Source organism: Dinoponera quadriceps, unplaced genomic scaffold (genome assembly GCF_001313825.1).
Source record: "Dinoponera quadriceps isolate SergipeBrazil2010 unplaced genomic scaffold, ASM131382v1 scaffold278, whole genome shotgun sequence".
Lineage (NCBI taxonomy): Eukaryota > Metazoa > Arthropoda > Insecta > Hymenoptera > Formicidae > Dinoponera > Dinoponera quadriceps.
Window position 1 is genome coordinate 897,920 of NW_014554664.1, and position 19,108 is coordinate 917,027.

At 40.5% G+C, this 19,108-nt stretch overlaps 1 protein-coding gene across 9 annotated transcripts in view; it reads right to left on the reverse strand.

The window, feature by feature from the left end:
• The window catches only part of LOC106740618 (octopamine receptor beta-3R-like), a 121,059-nt gene that overhangs the window by 11,834 nt on the left and 90,117 nt on the right, over positions 1-19,108 (reverse strand). For all 9 annotated transcript variants that reach the window (XM_014611827.1, XM_014611834.1, XM_014611829.1 and 6 more), the window contains one exon: positions 549-660. In XM_014611827.1, coding sequence (XP_014467313.1) covers positions 549-660 — 112 coding nt within the window. The remainder of the gene's footprint in view (positions 1-548; positions 661-19,108) is intronic.

Below are 19,108 nucleotides of genomic sequence, written 5' to 3' on the forward strand. Positions count from 1 at the left end.
GTGTATGTGTGTATATATATATATATATATAAATTATAATTCTCACGTATATATATATATATATATATATATATATATATCCGTGCTAACTAGATATTCGGCATGAACAAAGCGAACTCTGTCTCACCCGGGAACGAGGATGACGATGAAGATTCGATACATAAATCCGACGGTAAAAATATCACTGGGCGTTCGTTCGCTCCCCGCAAAGTCTACTTCTGAGTTCTTATGACAAAATAGCTTTCGTTTTAAATGAAACTACTTAGCTCGACGAAATTATACACTTCGATGCTCTCTCTCTCTCTCTCTCTCTATATATATATGTATTTTTTTTTTCCTTCGTTTATTCTTATTTTCTGTTTATTCTTATTCCCTCACCTTTTCTTTCTTTCTCTCTCTTAACAAATTCTTTGATATTTAGCAATGACGTCGGGTGTAACTTTAGTTTTATCGAGACGTCTTCCGTTCAACTCCCACGAGAGAAGTTTATTCTTAGTTTAATATATAATCGTCGGTCGATTTGTGCAGAATTTTTTAACGACGCTTACCAGAGAAAGAACGGCAACCAACAAAGTATAAATGCCCCCATGATAATGCCGAGTGTCCTCGCGGCCTTGTGCTCAGCTCTCCAACTCTTCGTTTGTTGTCGTATCGAGGTGCCTGAAACAGAAACGATCAAATTATCTCAATTGCCTCTGTCAACGAGACTACGTCTTCCTCGTTGGTTCGTTTCCTCCTCTCGTCGTACACTTCAAACGAGAAGAGATTCTTCGCGAATCGTGAAGCAAGTTATTCTTCGAACGAAACTGCGAGAGAAGCGAGATTGCGAAGATTGGAAAATTCATGATGATATTTATAATTCGATTTTATATTTAAGATCGTTTTGAGCTTATCTTGTATGACTCATGAAACAGCTTTTACAGTATCTCAAAATGAATTTAAGACGATCTTAAATATAAGATCGGGCTATAAATATTGCCCTAAGAATATATATATATATATATATATATATATTCGCGCTTTTCTCAGCTTATATCATACAATATAATATATATATATATATATCATGTACAAAAATAATATATATTAAATATTAAATAATTATGAAAAATAATTATACAATAAAATAAGCAATAATATCTCATACATTTCAGTTTCTTTTGTATGTGATTTTATGTTTTATGTTACAAGATGCTTTCCCTGAATAATATTTGTAATATTATTGGTGTTTTCTCATTTTTCTTAGTTCAAACGTAATTCTTCATGATCTTATCAATTTATATTCTTCTAGAGTGCATGATATATACACTGTACTTAACCATGTATCGCCAACTACCGCAAAATGCTTCCAAATTTTGAAATATTATCGCGTAGCATTTCCAAATTTGAGATAAGTACCTCAAAATGACGCTCATAATTACTACATAAGGTTTTTATTTCAACGTGTACTTTCAACTTTGGCGATACGTGGTTAATAGTATAATCCTTATGGAAGTTCTAAAATGGTATAATTTCATTTGTTATAAAGTTAATGTTAAAATTGAGTACTCATATCAGTATAATAACCTCAACATACCGTGCAATTAGTTTTTTAGGATTTTTTAATCATACGTATCATACATTATTGATTCATCATTTATTGGTTATTCAGGTATCACCACAGTAATCGGTCGCTGATAGTTCCAAGTTAATTCCCAGACATTTGTGCACGATTGGAAAAATACCAAAAATCTAGTTAACAACTGCATTGTCAAATTTATTCGATAACAGTTGCCAGTTCGATATTGGCGTTAAAAAAAAATCATTTCCCAATTTTTCCGGGCAGTGTACCGTACGTTAACTTGTTGGTTTTCAAAATCACTTTTTTCCGGGAGAATGCAGCTGCTCTCGCGAGCCGAACAGGATTATTACGGGATTTCGATTTATATTTGCGCGAGAAATCACTCCGTTCACGATTATACCGTTGTTACTGCATCCCTAACTCAGTATAATCACAATAACGATTGCATTTATAATTACGCATCAATTACAATGCACTCACCTCCCCTGCCCTTGCCGCCCCCTCTCTTTTTCCTCTCCCTCTCTCTCTCTCTTTTTGTGTATGTGAACAATCACGACGTGGATTTATCGGCAAAGTGTGGAACGCGTGCGTATTAATCCATTACATCTCCTTCCGGGCGCGTATCGAATTACAACATCGCGTAAATTTTAATTCAAATCTGCCCGGTGGACGAGAGGAAGAGAAAGAGAGAGGAAATGTAAGGGAGACAAAGAGTGAGACTAATATCAAATTTCCATAATTACTGTTACAAAGTAAACCGAATTCGCCGACTGTCGGCCCATGTAACAATAATTATAGCAATAATATAATAACGCTCCGCGCGCGCGTGACGTGCTGCGCGAGAACATTTCGCGTAATGTTTAATTTTACACCATTCTATCGGAGCGGGCGCGCGGCCGCTGCGTTAACGACGCAAATTCAATTCCATGCGCGTTGCCTTCGCGACCGTTCGTTATAATTAAGGTCACATCCGCCGCCGCAGCCGGCGTTTGGAAATCTGATTGAAGCGAAATTGGCCGGTTATCGCTCGAAATTGAAATAAAGATCGGGCGTAAGGGAGATTATCGTTTCCTGATTCGTCGGCCGTCGGAATGTACGACGATGACGATGATGAGGTCAATTATCGTTCGAGATTAAAATCAATGTCCTGCGAGATCATTCATTTCGAATCCAGCCGCTGCATGATGCCCGATGTCGAGGGTAGCGGCGAGAATGGGAGCCAACCTGCGCTTCGTGAGCGAATGTCTTCTTCAATGCACCTTTTCCTTCCCGTAATTTGATTTTCAAACGCCGATTATTAACGCGAAATGTTACGATTGTGTGGCGAATATTAATTCGACGAGTCATGTGGAAGTATAAGGTCATAGAATTAGACCGACGATAGAATCGAGGTTTGAATAAAGGGACAGATCCGCGTTGGGTTGTGTTTCGCAAACAACGCAATTCGTTCGTTAACGCGTTGTCAGTCTTATTCTAACTCCATTGTTGCGATAATTAACGGATCCATGAATTGCGATAATTAACGGATGTTTCAATTATAAATATACATATGTCAATTTGATACGTTATATATAATTATGTGTAATTACAAATATTGGTTCACGATAAAAACCCATTAAGAAAGAGGGATCCATCAGCCTGCAAGCGACGTAATTCCTTCTTTAATGTGTTGTCACTCTTTCATAATTTCATTTCAATATTCCGATAATTACGCAAAATGTCACAATTGCGCAGACCTAAAGAGTGCTAATTCGATAATTCACATATAATTATAAATATCGATTGATTATAAAATTGACGGTTAAAGAAAGAGAGAAAAGTCCCCATTAGGTTGCTTTTCGCAAACAACTTCTTTAACTCTACTTTTTTAACGTGTTATCACTGTCTCTTATAATTTCATTTTTAAGTCCTCCTAAAATTAATGTGAAATACCACAATTGTCCAAATATATGACAATAATAATAATTTTATTGTGCAATTAGTAGAAGATGAAAATACAAAAGAAAGTAATTACATAAAAGTACGTATATATATATAATGAATTATAAAATATAGAACTACTAGGAGAGTTTTGAATATTTTTATAAATCTCTATATAAAATATTTCTATACATATATTTATAAAATAAAATATCTAAGAATGTCTGAAGGAAATTATAAACATAAAATTTATAAATATGAGTAAAGTAAGTAGTGACATTATAAAATTTATAAATAAATAGCCAAGAAAACTATAGAATATAAGAATAGATGAAAAAATATACGAGAGATGAGAAAATATATATATATATGCATAAAGTTATATAAACCATATATATAATTACAAATATATTTGCGATTAAATTGACAGTTGCATCAAGTAAGAAGCAAGAATTCCTCAGGTTTCGTTTCATCTTTAACATTTGCTTTTACTCTCTCAACTTCACCTTCAAATCCGGCCGATTAACACGAAACTCCACAACTGTGCAAATGTACATGCAACTTTTAATTTGACTTTGACTTTTTTTCCTTTCCATATAATCCCAAGTATCGGTTCGCGAGAAAAATGTGACGTTAAAGAGGAGCCAATCGACCGATTCGACGAGGTGGGCACTTTTTCCCGGAGCCTACGAGAGAGTTCGCCCGCGCAAACTATTGTGGTCGGCCTACTCAATTTCTAATATAATCACTTGATACAACAAGAGGCGCCATCGAGCCGCGTTATCGCACCGCATTCGCACTCCCGCCTGCAGCGGTGGGATAATCGTTTGTCCATGAGTGTCCTCGGGCGCGGAAGTTTGCCGCTCGAACCCACCAACGCGCAATCTCACCGTATTCTGCGACCGCTTTGGCTTTCTCACTCTCTCTCTCTCTCTCTCTCTTTCTCTTTTGTTGCATACAATTAAAAGACCGAGGTAAATCGAAAATCAAGAGGAAAAGAAACGAAAGAAATAAGTAAAACAAAATTGGCGGAAATTCGATTCTGAGAGCGAGATCATTCGCGGCTTCCCGGCGGTGGCTTCTCCGCGTGGGCGTGGGAAATCAGGTTTCCACGGCTTGCGCGCGAGCGGAAAAGCACCCTTAGGCGGCTACCTCGCACGAGCGGACTCGCGGAGGCGGCAGCGGCTGCCGCGAGACCGAGCGCGGCGGAGAGCCGCAGACGGAGCGAATTCACTCGGGCGGGGTTATATCCGAGGGGTTGTTTAGATAATACGCGGAGCAGAACGCGGAATGGAAGGGTGTCCGTTCAGACAGGCTGAAGGGTTCGCGTGCTCGGGCGCAGTCAGGCAGATTTAGGTTGGTTGGTCGATGCTCAGCGCGACTCCCCGCGTGCGCGCGAGCTTTCCTCCGTGCAATCAATGCGCTCGTCTATCAAGATATAAGAAGCCCGTGTATACAGGGTGATCCCAGGTGCAGGGGTGAGCCTCGGCGAGCGTGAGCTAAGATGGATTAGGAGGAGCAATCCTAAAGCGAAAGTGGACGACGCTCGGTGGCGCGTCGCCGACATCACAGAATCGAGAGAGCTCCGATTCTTGACGGATTTATCGGAAGCTGCCGATATCGAGCTGAGTTCTCGGGGAATCGTATATTTTTGTAGCCGGGTGTATCCTCCGAACCCGCATGTATTATCCGGATATTTGCAATAAAAGAAATCTTTTTATCGAAGATCGTACCGTTCCTCCTTGCATCAATCTATTCTTCTCCCTGTTCAGTCTGTGTATAAAAGTATTAGTTAAGGCTAATAGAATGCGAATACTTTACTTTTGACATATGAATAACATTTGACATTTGAATGATATTGAATCGAAATATTTCATAAAGCATCCGCTTTCTGTTGATCTAACTTTCATATTTATTTTTGAGGTGATTTTATAAGTAAAAATAAGTAAAAAGAAATAATTATAAGAATAAATAATGAACGACGGTAGAAATATTATCCGGGTATAACCAAATATCCGGGTATTTTGAGAAATTTTCCGAAATATTCGGACAGCCGGATAATACGCGAGAGATACCCAAAATGTTCCTCCATGTCTCGTGTTTTTATCTGCCTTTACATATTCTATAATTATCTTGGCTATCCATAATTTTTACAACGTCACCATTTCATTTATATAATTATACATTTTATATAATTTTCTTTAGGTACTTCCGGGATTTATTCTATAAATGTGCGTGTCTGTAAATATTTTATACGGAGACTCACGGATATTTAAAGCTCACGCGTGATTCTGCATTTTATTATTATACCGCACGACCTTTATCGTATATTCCTCGATAATCGTCGAGGTTCTGTTTGGAGAAGAGCAGGGTAATAGGATGATTATTTTCTCCCGAAAATCGGCCCCGGGATTCGTGGTACCGGGTGTCTTACTCGGAATCTCCTCGTGGATCACCCTATACGTATACACAAGTGCGCGCGCGCGCGCGCGGGACAATCGGGAAATGCGAGACAATCGCGACCCTATTTCGCATCGCGTAATCTCGAAGCTAAAGCTGCGTCTTAATACGACGCTCGTTACCGAGCACCACCGCACCACGGCACGTCTCCAGGGAAATACCTTTAACGCTTTTGCGGCCCGATTTTCTTTCATAGTTTAATGGAAGCACTAGTAACGACTGACAGCCGCAGACAATGATAATACGGCATCGCGACCCCACTGTTCTTGAATCTCCCTTTTCGGGAGAGAGAACGACGTCTTCCGCAGAACTCGAGCTTATCATCGAGAAATCTTTATATACTTCATGTATATATCACATATCGTAGACATAATTTATTTCTCAATATATTCCTATTATTTTCAAATATTAAAATATTAAATTTTCACGTGTTAAATAGCTATAATCAAAGTGAACTATGAAACAGTAATTATGTCGGTTTATATACATATATATATATATATATATATATAACTTACGCATCTTTTGCTTCTTATGGGGATCTTAGCGCGCGCTCCGGGCGCGATCAAGCGGTGCGTTTTAATTCTACGCGATTCACCGCAAAATATATATCGCTCGCGCGATACCGTCACAAATAACACGTTAACGAGCGGATAATACGGCTGAATTAAAGCGGTAATTGATAGCGGAACGAGAGATCATCCCGCTTAGATTATCGAGAGAGCGGCCGTGATTCTCTTCGACACGCCGTTCGTTCCGTCGCGGTTTTTCGTGGACCGATCGACCCACCGACCGACCGACCGACCGCCCAATCGTAATTACGTAATTACAGCGACAGCTTCCGTGAGAACCGGAGAAATTTCGCCGGTGGCAAGATGTTCTTGCGAGTTCGTGGAAACACCGCTCGCTCCACTTTCGCACAATGCAACGTCTCTTGTCGGCTTTGCGAATTACATCGGTTAACATACACGGCGAACTGACAGGCGGACGGACGAATGAACAGGTCGACCATTGAGCTTACAAGGTGCTCCAAAAGCGGCGAAAATCTCCCTTGGTTTTCTAGGACAGTTTTTACAGTCGTTTCCTCGTTGGACGTCTGCCTGATATTAAATCGCGGTAGATTGGTTCGTATAATCTTTTCTTATTTATTTCTTCCCGGAGTTTAGTTGAGAAACAAGTTACTAATTCGCTATTAAAAGGGAGACTGGAGGATTTTGCTGTAGCACCGAATGGGAATATCGAGAACGTTCTTACATCTCTTGGGACCTAATTGGGATCCAACCTAATTCCCCGTAAAATATTATGAACTTCGGTTGAGAAATCCACGCAAATTCAGATTAGAAGTGTAATGTTTCATATACGCGATTCTGAATATTCAGTTTCCGTTTAGATTTCCCGACGTTTTCTCAAAGGCTATTCCTGATTTTCATTTTACATTAAAATTAAACAAAAGCTAAAATTCAACAAGTCTTAGGAAACCGCTGTTACTTCTCGCGTAAAAAATGCCTCGGGATCTAATTGGGATCTAGCTCGATTTTTTCTCAAAATAATGATGGATTCTAGTTGTAAAATCTACACAGAATCTGTGATGGATCAGGAAGTGTAATGTTTGAAACATACGATTCTAAGCATAGAGTAATAAAAATATAACCCCGTTCATTAACACCTTAATCTGATATTTGGTCAAATTATCATTTATATTTGATGATGACAGTCGCATACGACACGAATAAGCTGTAGCGTATGACCGATCAGTTCGCTTAAAAGTGGGATTAAGAAAATAAAAGAAGAAATATAATAGTAAATATTACCTCTCTTCGCTGCTTGTGCAGTTAGATTTCTCTGATGGAAACAGTTTCTGCCATTATTAAGACTTTTGCAGCGAAATTTTACTGATTTACAGTGCTCTACTTGTAACCAAGATTCACTAGTGACTATTAACTGCTTCTTAATGATAATACACTGGTTGCACTTTAGAGAATAGCTTCAGCCTTTCGACTGTGTCGATCGGCAATCGTGCGGAGAAATATTGGTTCTTGCAATTGTGAGGGAAGAAGGAAACCGACGTTTCCCCGCGTCCGCCTGTAACGTCGCAGTCTTTGCGCAGTCTCGGCGCGCAATGAAAGCGAGTGAATAACGTCTGCCGCGCGAAACATTCTGTCGTGATCGATATCATCGCGTGCGATGGCATCTGTGCGGTGACGGCGACTTGATATGCAACATCTGTATCAATCTCATCTCCTCGCGAATCACGTTCCCAATAATAGACGCGACCGGCGGAAAGAAGCGCGAGACGAGACGAGGTAAGGCGGGGCGATTCGTTTTAGTTACGACCGCGGAATTACGTAGCGGGGAAAGAACGAAATGGAATTATTAAGGATAATCGAGTCGGCCTTTCTCTCTCTCTCTCTCTCTCTCTTTCTCCATTTTCTCCCTTATAAACGAACGTTCAAATTGATTCTTTTACGGCTATCCGGACGGAATATTTTACGCTCGGACTTTATAGCGGACCGAATTAAATTCGCCGCACGACGATGATATCATTCGCCGCAGTAACAGGGACCGAACGAATGAAATGACCTGTCCCTTGTCGATCGAAAATGCGTAAAAGATCGACCTTAATCTTTCGCACGTGACTTCCACGATATTTCGTATTGTTTTCCGAAAATGGAGTCTTCTGTCGTCGGCTCGCGTCCCGATTAACGTCGTATTTCGATGACGACGCAGCGTAATCTCACTTTGCGCGAGTAAGCGGATGAAATGATCGATAAATTTGTTGCAGAATATCGGCTGAAAATCGCAGAATCATCGAGCCGTGTTTCTCGAGACACTCGAGAGTCCGAAAGACAGAGCGATGAAACTATTATTTACCGATAGGGGAAAACTCGACCGGGGTCGAGTTGGCCTTAGAGTCATGTTGGTCATGTGCTTCGATTTTGCATTTATCGTGAGAGAAACGGTGGAAAGGAAATCACAAAACGTTGCTTTCAGAACATGGGAGTTTGAGATCAAAGACTTTGCGATCTTTTCCCATTATTATGTTTGCCGTAAATATACTCACATAGAATTTTTTCAAGATTTTTCCAGACAGAACGTAGAGTCCAGTCGGAATGCTCAAGTTTGTCCGAGAATTATATTAATTATCAATTAGGGGTTCGATATTAACTTGGAATTTTTTTCTATTTTTACCTCAAACACGGATTCTCTCTACATAATCGATCTTATTAACAATTTTTCATCTATAAATAATTTATAAATAATTTATAATTTTTAATTTATCTGAAAATACTGAAAATATATTTTAGGGGAATCAAATAGAAAACTTTATTTTTAAATAAACTATTGATTTCGATGGAGTGAAAAGGGTAAAAATAAATAAAAAATATCAAAATTACTTTACACACTTTTATATTATTGTTTTATATTATTAATATATATTTACACTTTGAAAATATCTCTATTTGCAAAATATAAAATGCTCAGAATGTTTCATATTCAATAATAATGCTAAATAGGCACCAGAAAACATCTTTTGGAAATCGAATCGGGGGGAGCAAGTGGGATCTAGATTTCTCACATTGGAATTCCGAAACATTACACCAACCTGAATCTACTTAGACTTCACTAATTTAATTTGCGAGATCAGATCGGATCCCACTCACAAAATCCCCAAAAATTCCCCACGTTGGTACATAAACGAAATGCGTGGCCGACGATTGGTCACTTCAATCTGGCCTCCCGTATTTCTGAATGATCCATCTTGGCGTTATCCGTTAACCGATAGCCACGAGAGAGAGAGAGAGAGAGAGAGAGTTCAATCGCGTCCTCAATCAAGATCGCGCGAGGTCGGCTCCGATCTATCGCCTTCGACGACGACAACTACCACTACGACTCCGACGATATCCTCCCTCGCGGCTTTTATTTCCTCGAACGCGCCTCGAAATCAGCCGTCGAATCGATGTACCGCTATATAGAGCGATGACCTGATTCGCCCGGCCCAATAGTAGGCCGCGCAACGTGCGCGCTTCCTTGTGCACGAGGACGACCTAATTTACGAAAGGCCTTTCAGAAACGTCGACATTTAGCTGAGTACATATCATTCCCGGCCGTGCGCTCGCACTCCTATATACGCACTCCTATATCCACATGTGTGTGTGTGTGCGTGTGTGTGTATATACGTATGTGTGTCGAGCGCGATTTCGCGGTGTGTCTCCATAAGCACTATCCCTCCGGCACAGACGGATATTGTTGCGACATCAAGGCAGTTAGAGGAAGGGGGAGGGGGAGCGTAGGCCGATTTCGATGATGATGCGTGCTTCAGTTAGCCAGGTCGTTGCAACGTATCGTAACGCAGCGTGGTCTATTAACCACCTAGCGAGAGATCTCGGGGTCAAAATCGTACTTCGCTGCCGATTGCGAAAGAGAGACAGCAAGAGATCGTGAGGGGGGCGGCAGGGGGAAACAGAGAGAGAGAGAGAGAGAAAGAGTTCAATCGAGCACGATTGAGCGGTTGAACTTCACGCTTCTCCTTCTCCTCCTCCTCGTCAGCAATATTATCTCGCGCGTCTCGCTTTTCGGTATTCACGGTCCCAATCGTCGGTTTGCCGAGCGATCGCTCTCGTGCGAATTTCTCGTGCGATTGTCCGCTAAGCCGTGCTGAATCCTGCCGAAATTTTGGCCCTATACTGAAGTTCCGGTCCTTCCTCACAAGTATTCTGGTTTGATGACGTCAGAGCGAGAAAATGTGTGCCCGAAATTCTATATTAACACTTTTGGAAGTTTCAGTTACGTAGGGGTGACGTTATACCTACTAATCAGCTCTCAGAAGTTAGTAACATTAATACCAAATATATTTGTTTAACGTGAGGAATTAATTACGCAAGAGATTGGACGCCACAAGTTCTTTCGGAAAATTCCGAGGCAGTTAACATGTTAATAGGTAAAATCGGCAAGCTTTTATGGAATTACTTAGAAAGAGTTCTCCGTTTTCTACTCACTATTGAATTTAATAGCATAAGGAAATAAAAGAGAAATTCAATTGCTTCAAATATTTGCACTTTTTTCATATTTATGTAATTATATTTACAATTCAACAAAACATGTGAAATTCATTTGGTCTTTTACATTTTATGAATGTAAATATATTGAAAAGATTTCAACTATATTCTCTCTTCAATTCTGATGTAAAATAGGTACTAAAAAATATCTTTGAAACAACGTTTGGTCGCTCGAATAGAATCTATTTGGGTTTTCCACTTATCGCATGTTTGAAACATTCATCGTCTGATATGATTCTGTGTAGATCCCCTAACCAGAGTCTGCAATTTTTCTGGAAATTCAACTGAATTTCAATTAGATAGTGAATAGAAGTCAAACTAGATAAAAATCGAATGCTAGTAATAACAAAACACTTTTTTCTAATCAAGTCTTCGCGGTCTCTTATGAAGCGCTTTCGTGTCTATGTAGAGGAAAAGCACCAAAACTGACATAGGTGTGGTAAACTGATAGCCCCACGTGTCTCGACTGTAAAGTATTAACTCTGTCGGACAGAACATGAACTTTCCCTACTGTGTACAGTAGTTGAAGCTGAAGTAACAGTTTTGGATTGCAAGCGTGTTCGGTTGTGTTATTAACGTCGTTTGATTTTTCGTGTAATGAAGTTTTGTTGAGCTCTCTTCTCATGAAAATTAAAATAACAAATTGCAGCGGCAAGTAATTTATTTGACAATACTATTTTATAGTGTAAATTTTGAACTTTCTGAATCACTTTGGACCTTATTAATTCTCTCTCATTGAACCACGTAAAAAAAACTTAAAATTAGGTTGTTCTATAAACCGACGTATCTACGGTTTTTTACCGACATATCTCAGCTTTACAGTGAAATATCATAGAATAGAATGGAATTAAAACTACCTGATTGATTCCCTATTTTTTGGCTTATTTGTTTAAGGTAGTCGAAAAAGAAAAAAATCAGGGGATTTCTTCCCACACAATAAAGGATCAATAGGCATCATAAAATTTTTAAATAAAAAAAATATGAGATTAAAGATAACATCTAAGGATATATAATAAATGTAAGTAATATAATTTCAGCTTTAATTTTATTTTTTGATCATTAATTACGGATATCATAGATATGTCGGTTTTGAGGTCTAGTTTCTAGAAATATCGATCCTCAAGCAACTTAAAAAACAATTATTTACAAGGAAATGTAATAATTTTCATAAGATGAGATTTCCTACGATTTTCATCTTATATATTTTGATAGAGAAATGTTGTTGGTTTACATCAATATACATAAATTTTAATTTTATATCTTCAACACAGAGCTTTAAAGCCCAAAAACAAAATGGTACGTCGGTTATAATGCTTTCCCTCTATAAATCTATGATTCCCGTTTTATGAACGATATTCGAGAAAAATAGAGACGCTCATTTGCCGAGAGAGTATGCGTATAATTAAAAATCACGTCCGTGCGATTACGGACCTGTGGGACGAAGGTTCGTGAAATGTTAATCCGCAAATAGCCGAATCCGCGAGCGCGGATCCGTAATTAATTACGTTCCGGCGATCGGAGATTGAAAGTGAATCGGTCAATAAATAATGGGCACTGCAAAAGGGATATTGCTCGAGCGTTTTAGTAATTGGACGGGCTGCTATACTGTGTTGAATTGCGGTGTCCGGAAATTATTAAAAGGACGAATGAAACCTTAATGTTGCGGTCAGGGCCAATAAAGAGTCTGCAGAGGAGTAACCTTTTTTCAGCTCGCGTTCGGTCGAGGGAGATCGCAAACTCATAGTCGGTAATGGACCGTATCGGTGGTATCTCTCGGCGAAATGAAAAAGTTGCCGGATATTTTGGGAATGTGAGCCATTTATCGGTGGAGTTTCCCCGTTTCCGAGTCCGCGCGCGCGCACTATAACCGTGCCGTTGCGAATAAACGTCATCCGCTTGAACCGCTCTGTGTCCCAGATAGAAAATTTCCTAGGACCTAATTGGGGAAGGGGGAGGGATCTCCAATCTGGCTTCCCCAAAATATTATGAATTCCGTTTGGCGAATCTTTATGAAGGTTCAGTTCGGAAGAGTAATATTTTAAAGACGCGATTCCAAAAGAGAAATCCAAGCGGATCCCGTTTGCTCTTTGCAACGCGCAAAGATTTTCTCTAATTTTCGTAAGTGTTTTGTGAATTTTGTAGAATTTCTGGAAAAAGTGCGAAAAGTTATAGTGTGCATTTAGACCTGAAAACATTTTAGCCGAGAAGAAGTCTTATCTTTATAGTGCTACTAGAAACGATTTAAAATTATTATTGTTAATTATTTAAAAAGTATTATATAGTAGCTTATTTTAAAAAGCTTATTTTAAAATTTATATGAAGTTTTTTTTGCAGTCACAGAAACCAATATTTTTTTATCAATATTTTTCATTTATTTATTTTTTCACGTTTAAATAATCGAGAGTCAATATGCGTCAATATGCGTAACTTTCATTTTTTATTCGATTGAATTCAATAGTTGGTTTTAAATTGGAGGCCCTATTCGATTCTACAAAAATATAACGAATTTGCATACTAAAAGAGACTCAAATTTCAATAATATTTCCGTTTCGATTCTAAATAGAAAATCCATGGTTGGCACAGAAATGAGATTTCCATTTGCTATCGTAATGTAATAATCTATTTTGAGACAAGTTTCAATATTTTGATTCGAAAGCGTCTCCGAACTTTGAGTTTATTGCAAAGTGTAAAACCTCATTAGAGATTCTTTGACTATTTTTCTTTTACCACTCTATAGAATCCGCACATGTATGTGTTTAACAAGCGATAGATTCGCGTACACGAGGGCAAAATTTTCCAGGTCGTTTCAACGAATTCGGCATGAGAATAACTTTACACCGGATTTCGGACAAGGTTCCGTGTCGAAAGTAACGAGCGGGAGTAAATAATAAATAATAACCGGAATATCATAAATCAAGCTACTCCTGACTTCTAAATACGATATAACGGGCCGGCCAGTATGGGAAGAGTCATAAATCATTCACGCAGCGTTCTTCCCTTTCTTTCCGAATTGTTCTTTAATGTAGTTTCTTGCGATAGAGATCCCGTGGCTCTCTTTCCTCTCCTCCCGAACCCCTAGGGAATTAAATCTAATAAATTAATTCTGCGCTGGACATTGACACAAAAGTACGAAAGAAATTTGAATAAATAGAAAACCTATCTCGAATGCCGATCGACATTTTCTTGCCTCTTAGAGAAATTACTCTCTAAAATATAAACAGGATATTTTTCACTGAAATGTTACACTTATAACTGCTGGTTAAGTAGAAGTGCAGTATCAGTAAAATCTTGCTAAAAGGATCTGTTAATAGCCGCACTCCGCTTCCGAGGAAATCTTGAGAAGTTTCTCAAGATTTTCTGGGAAGTGGTACAGCTTCCAAATAAAATGACCAAATTTATCCTAAAGCAGGTTATATCTGTGGCACCAACTGGGAATTCCATTCTTATCCTAAACCTAGGTCCCTCTATCTACAATTGGAACGGATATCATGGAAATTTGCGCTTTTCCTTTAATAGGTAAAATTAGTATACTTTTATAGAACTATACCCACACACGCGCGCACAGGCAGAAAGAGAGAAAAAAGGGGGAAGTGGGAGAAGGAATCTTTTTTTTATATCAACTATTGATTTCGAGAAATACATTCATCGGAAAATAAAAAGATTAAAACACTTTAATCACATTCAGACAAATAATTATCCATAGAAGCTAAAATCTGCTAAAATGTAAATATATATTAACAGAAGTTGGTCGCCGTTGAGACCAAGATGTTAATGTGTGCTGATTTTGCCTGGAATTTTGGAAGTTTGGAAAGCTATTTACTTAAAAATATTATAAATTATAAATAATTATTAATAATTATAATGATACTAATTATTATTATTATTATTATATATTATAAGCTTATTATTATTATTATTATATATTATAAGCTATTTACTTGAAGTCAATCTTGGTTAGTTGCTAATAATTTCAGCTAATAAATTTGTACCTAACAGCAAATATATTGCACTTCTAATAGTCAGCTTAACAATAACGGCCAAATTCGAACTAGTTAATAAAATTCAGTTGCTATTATTAAGTCATTTGTTGAATGCATTTACGCTTTTTGAATATCTTTTTACACCTGACTTCCATCGGACGAAATCAGTGAGGTGTAAAAACAGAGGAGTAAAGTGGGAACGTTTCCACTGAAAATCAATAAACGCTAAGTGATTATCGGTGAAATGCGCCTTTTACTGCTCCAATCAGATACATTTTTACCGATTCACTTTGAGAGAGTATGGGCTTTTACCGTACTGTTGTTTCGGTGTGTCCTCCTCGTACAATCGATCTCGGCTAGGCACAATCGCTGAGAGCTGTCGATGTTTCACGCTCGAGTCGCCTGTCAATAAGCTTTTCATTTAGCCGCCATTTCGTCACGTCGTCGATGGACGACGCATTATGGCACGGTTTCGCGAGATTCACAAAGTTGAAACGGGAGAGGGAGAAAGAGGAAGCCGCTCCTCGTGACATCCGGAATGATGAATCGTACAGTATCGGGCGCAGCCGACTCACCGGAAAAGAAGGGGAGAAAAAGAGAGAGACAGGCAGGGTCGCTGTTCATTTCGTGAAATGAGAGAAACCCGGGGTAGGTAGGTAGACGGCAGGTAATCCGATCGCGAGACCCACCCGGTATATCCGCTGTCACGACAATTCAGCAGGATAAATGTCTAATCTCGCGAGTTCGCGGTGCTCTTTTCTTTTCTCTCGAACTTGCGGATGAAAATCGACAAATGCCGCCGGATAAAAGCTGACGTAGATCGGGCTATGCACGATCTCGTGTACCTTCCTTCCTGACAGCCCTTCTTCTTTTGACGTGAAAAAGTCCCGTCTTGTTTAGTTAAATTTTGCTGCCTTTTTCTCGCGTAATTCTCGATCGGTTCTCTGTTCGTTCTTCTAAAGTTCGTTCTTCTTCGAAATTTTCATCGTGCGCTCTCTCGGGGGCAGGAAAAAGAGGTTGAAAATAATTCATAACGATCTACGACACGGACGGGCATAACAAAATCTTAGAGCGTGGAATCTCAAGAAATCTAAATAATGTTTAAAAGATGAAGTTTAAAATGTTTAAACTTAAAGTGAAAATCTGGAATAGAAGCAAGAAGAGAAGTGAGAGGCACCAAAAATAGTCTAAAATAAAGATTCAATATAAGAAAGACGAGAATAAATTTAACAATTTGAAATCTTAATAAGATCCAAACAATAAGATCTACATTCGAAAAGCTTAAAATAGAAATATGAAATAAAGGTAAACAGAATAAAGAATTGTAAATAATCTGGAGAAATGACCCAATTGGATGAGATAAAATAGAAATCTAACAGTTAAAAATCCCGAGAAATCTGAAGAAAACCTGAACTGAGAGAGTATATGATTATAAGATCTAGAATCCAAAAACCCTTAAAATAAGAATCTGAAATGGAAGAAAGCGTAAGAAGAAGATTGAATATTGATAATCTGAGGTAAAAATTGAGGATAAGATGGATGAACGCAAATCTAGCAATTTGAAATCCCGAGGTGTCTGAAAAATAGCCAAACGATAAGATCTCGTACACACACAATCCAAAAGCCTAAAATAAAAACGAAAATTCGAAACGGATTCGAAACGGAGGGACGAGATCGACCCTCGGCCCGAAGTATAATGTGCTCTTTCTCTTCACCGTCTGCCGATAGTCTTGTGATTACCCGAATTTCCTCCGTGAGAAAAAAATAGACGCGCCCACACGCGACGGTCAATAGGAACGACGGGACTGCGTGTGGGAGCGGATCGCTTCTGTCATTGACATTGATCGATTTCTCTTTCCCGCGCCGACCCGTCGTAGTAATTACCGTAAGACTATTGATGGATTAGGCGATCGACGCAGAAAAATATCGTGAGTCCCTCCTTTGCGGACGAACACGCATAATCCCGTCACGGTCGGCCTCCTTAATCCATGTACGTATCTTCTCTCCCTCTCTCTCTGTCTCGTTCGATTTGTAGGGGAAGGGCTATTTCGCGTCACCGCGATTACGTGGCTGCCATTTTCGTGGGCTCGTGCTGGATTACGCAACGTTGATCGAGATTTATCCGACGTACTCGAAAGGGTACTCCAAAGCCCCGCCGGGTCCCTCTATATGTCCTGCTTCTCTATTTTTTCCGTTTCTCTCACAACCACCAAAATGACTCGCTGGAATCTCTTTTTCTCTCTCTCTCTCTCTCTCTCTTTCTCTCTCTCCCTATTTCTCCTTTTTCTACATTTTCCACTCTATTTTTCTGCCATTCAGTTTTCCATTTTTCCCGTGTTTCTCTATTTTTTAATTTCTCCCCAATTTGTTCAATTCAATCAATTTTTCTCCTACGTAAAAGCGTCGAGTCGTTCCACGTTTTCCAAACATCACGCCCGTCGCGACGGTGCTGTCGCAATTAACGCGGACCAAATTTCAACTGGAACCGATGGCAAACGGTCTCTAATCTCGTAGCCGTGCGCTTCGTTCTACGAGATCTCAAGAAGATCAATCACCTATCGCTCTGTGATCCCGCCATCTATTACCGAGTCGGCATCCGAGAACGGGACGGACGTCGCCGGGCGCGCCGAAATCCGACCTGCGCTCGATTATTCCCAGGCTCGGTATCCAACTTATTAACGGGAGCGGGGGAAGGGAGCATCCCTGTTCTGCAAGCCGTGTTACTCTCCACTTCCCCGTTTACGCGCGCTGCTGTGGTGCTAAAACTACCCTCTCCTTCTTTCTCTCTCTTTAGGCTCGCTTTGCCCTCAGAATTCCGTCTACTTCGCTCTCTGTTCCTCCCCCCTTCTCTTCCTTCCAACCCCTCGTCGACCCTACGTCCTTCCTCTTCTCCTCCGGACCATTTTCACTGCACCCGCGCTGCCACGTATCCACCGCCGCCGCCGTTTCCAGATATCGAGCGAGCGCGAACTAGTAGCGGGCGAAATAGACAAAGAGAGAGAGAGAGAGAGAGAGAGAGAGAGAGAGAGAGGAACGCTGTCCCGGGAGGGTGCTCCCGCTGGAGCTCTCCGGCTGCAGTCGCTTGCGTTGGTTCACTGACCTACCCCATCGCACGGGGTAGCCCGGGTCGAGGGATCGAGTCTCCTCTCTCCTTTTCTCGCGACGCGACACATCCCTTTCTCCCTTCCGCTTCCCCGACGCGCTTCTTTCTGGTCCCAACCGCCGGTCTTGACTTTGACGCGCTGCGTCGAGCCCCTTCTTCTTTGCGATTACGTGCTTTGAAAAAATTTGAGAGCTCGTATTGAACGTCCATGCCTCCGTATCTAGTTTCACCCCGTATATTCATTTATTCTCCACGACAGCGCAAAATTTCTGCCCTTCATCCAAATTATTTCCCTTCACGCGCGAGTCTCATCGTCGAGTCGCATCGGCGGCCCGCTGAGAGCGGAGGTCCGGATTTCGTTTCCGCGATCCCCGCATCCGGCGCCCACCCCGGTTCCCGAACTGCGGCGGGCAGTTTCGATTGGCCGCGTCGCTGCGGAATCTATTACGCGAGAGATATAAGAGGGTCCGATTTGGTTCCTGGTCGAATTTGCTGCATCGTAAGCGGATTGCATGTAGCTGCGCGTTCCTTCGCTCGCTCGCTCACCCGCTCGCACATCGCTGTCCCAAACGGTTTCCAAACGCTAAATTGTTGTGGCCCACGCACACATAGGTACCAAAATGTGCGCATCGTGGAAGCAGCCGCTTATCTGCGATCGTCCGGTGGAAAATCCGCCGAAATTCTCGAAAACAGCGACTCCTCCACCTCCTCTCTCTCTCTCTCTCTCTCTCTCTCTCTCTCTCTCTCTCTCTCTNNNCTCTCTCTCTCTCTCTCTCTCTCTCTCTCTCTCTCTCTCTCTCTCTCTCTTTCTCTCGACATTCTTGTTCGCCGAAGAGAGAATCTCCGAACTTTAAAGGGAAGAAAGGATTCCCGGCGGAGAAAAGACACTCCATGACATGGCGTGACAAAATGCGATCGCGAAATTGCACCCATAATCCCGAAAACTTCCCGTTATTACTGTAACGTGAGCGCTCTCTCTCTCTCTCTCTCTCTCTCTCTCTCTCTCTCTCTCTCTCTCTCTCTCTCT